Here is a 2,107-nt window from a genome sequence, read left to right as displayed (position 1 = left end):
GGAGCGCTCGACGCGCGCGCGCTCGGCCCCGCGCGCGATCACGCGAGCGCTCGCCGCGCCGGCGCGCGCTGCTTCGCCCACGCGTGGCGGCTCGCGACGCGCGCGCCGCACGCGCCGCCCGCGCCCGGCCGCGGCTCGCCCGCCGCGCGGACGCGCAGCACGTCGCCGTCGCGCACGGACTCGCCGACGATGGCCGTCCCGCCGAGCCGCGACCCGTCGCCGCGCTCCAGGGCGACGTCGCTCGACGCGTCGAGGCCGAGGCGCTTCGCCGTCGGCGACTGCAGATAGCTCTCCAGGATCGCCGACACCGGGCCCCTTTTCCACTTCTTTGGCAGCGTCATCGATAGCCGCACGTCCTGGAAGCTGATGATGATCTTCATCGCGCTGCGGCCCAGCGACGCGCCGCGCAGAGAGCGCGTGTGTTGTTGTCAATGGTTGTTGTGCACAAGTCTTGTGGCAGCTTGGCAGCGAGCACGACCCGGGGCTCGCTCCGCCTCGCTCGTGTTCAGGAGCTCGAGCAATTCGAGAAGCCGAACCTGGCTCTCGTAGCCAGGGGGACGATACTAAGAACCACCAATCGGAGCCTTACTCGTATTGTTTGCACGGCTTGACGGTGATGATTGGGCTTAAGTTCACTGGGCGCGGCGCGGGAATCCCATCATTGTGGCGGGATAATTGGCTACTAGTAAGATAACCGGCCCAGTCTGAAACTTTAGTGTGAAGTTGGCAGTGCAGACGGCTTGTATCTCTAGTAGTGCCCTTATGTTACCTACAGCGAGCTTCGTCGGACGGGCCCAGCCGGAGAATGGAGGTAGACTCGGATGACTTACGGCTCCCTAGGGCCTGGCCTGGAGTCGCTTACTGCTAGCCCGGGCCTAGCCGAGACCCACGGGGGAACCGGACTCTCGCTGGGAGGAGCGCCTAGGCGCGTCGCGTCCGGGGTGAGGAACCCCAAAGAGCGCGCTGGTCCAGCGCTCTCGCTGCCTCGTGGCCGTCTGACGCCGGGTAAGCCTCCGGACCTGCCGCGTCCCCCCGCTCGGTCGACCGAACGGGGTTTCGCGGCCAGGGCAGCAGGCGGGGCTGCTGACCCCAGTCCGGCGGGGAGCCCAACGCCCGGAGCCTCTCGGGACGTCGCGCACTCTGCCCAGACCCGAAGGCCAACCTCAGGGCAGGCGACGTGAGCTTGCGCGTCGTGGAGTGACGACGCGCGTAGATTTGCGGAAACTCTTTTTCGAGAAACCGCGCGGAAAAGACCTCTCACGAGGGAAAACGCAGAGGAGAGCCTCCTCGGGGCGTGTACCGTTGAGCCAGGCGAGGCATCGCTTGCGCGTCCGCTGACCGCGCGCATGCGCACTGCATCGCCATGCAGTGCGCGCATGCGCAGCACTCGACCAGAGGCCAAGGTGCGCGAACCGGCGCACCGGCGAGCACGATGGCTCGAGCCGGCGCGGCCTGCGCGCCTGGATCGCAGCGCGCGCGGGACCTCTCTCGGTGCGAGCATTCGTTTCCAGGTCATGTGGGTGCGAGCATTCGTTTCTTTGCCAAAAAATGAAGTGGCGCTCGCGGGGGCGCCCCGTGTCCCCGAGCGGGGGGCATCTCGGTCCCGCGGACGCTGGAGAAGGTGTCGAAGCGGTGCCGCGCGGCGGTCGCGGCGCCAGCGCTCGACGGCGTGCTCTTCATGGCGTCGCCGTCCTGCAAGTCGTCGCGCGCCGCCCCCTGGTCGAACGGGGTCGCCCCAATCGCGTCGCGCGTCGCGCACGTCGTAGCGATGCTGCTGCAATCGTCTCCGGCCGTCGGCGTGCGCCACGCGTCGCGCGCGCACACTCGATACGCGCAGAACCATAAGCTTTTGCCTCAAGAGTGTGCTGCTGAGCTGCTAGGGCCCTCTTCCTCGCGGGCAACTCGCCTCTGAGCCTCGTCGGCGGCCGCGCTCGCAAAGATGAGCCGGGATAGCGGGTTCGGTGCGTCATTTCCGCCCGCGCCCCCGCGCGCGAGTCGTCATCACCGCCCGCGCCCCCGCGCGCGCCGCCCCCGCAGACCACCACATCACCATCTTCTCGCCCGCGGGCAAGCTCTACCAGGTGGAGTACGCGATCAAGTGCGCCCA

General features: G+C 68.3%; 1 protein-coding gene across 1 annotated transcript; it reads right to left on the bottom strand.

The window, feature by feature from the left end:
- Positions 1–38: 38 nt before the first annotated feature.
- Positions 39–380, bottom strand: AURANDRAFT_69230 (hypothetical protein; the record flags this gene model as incomplete). Its single annotated transcript, XM_009044988.1, has 1 exon — positions 39–380. The coding sequence occupies one exon, from the start codon at positions 378–380 to the stop codon at positions 39–41; it is 342 nt and encodes a 113-aa protein (XP_009043236.1).
- Between the last annotated feature and the right edge of the window lie 1,727 nt (positions 381–2,107).

The sequence above is a fragment of the Aureococcus anophagefferens genome (assembly GCF_000186865.1).
Source record: "Aureococcus anophagefferens unplaced genomic scaffold AURANscaffold_1169, whole genome shotgun sequence".
Classification (NCBI taxonomy): Eukaryota; class Pelagophyceae; order Pelagomonadales; family Pelagomonadaceae; genus Aureococcus; species Aureococcus anophagefferens.
This window is presented reverse-complemented; position numbering and strand designations above follow the sequence as displayed.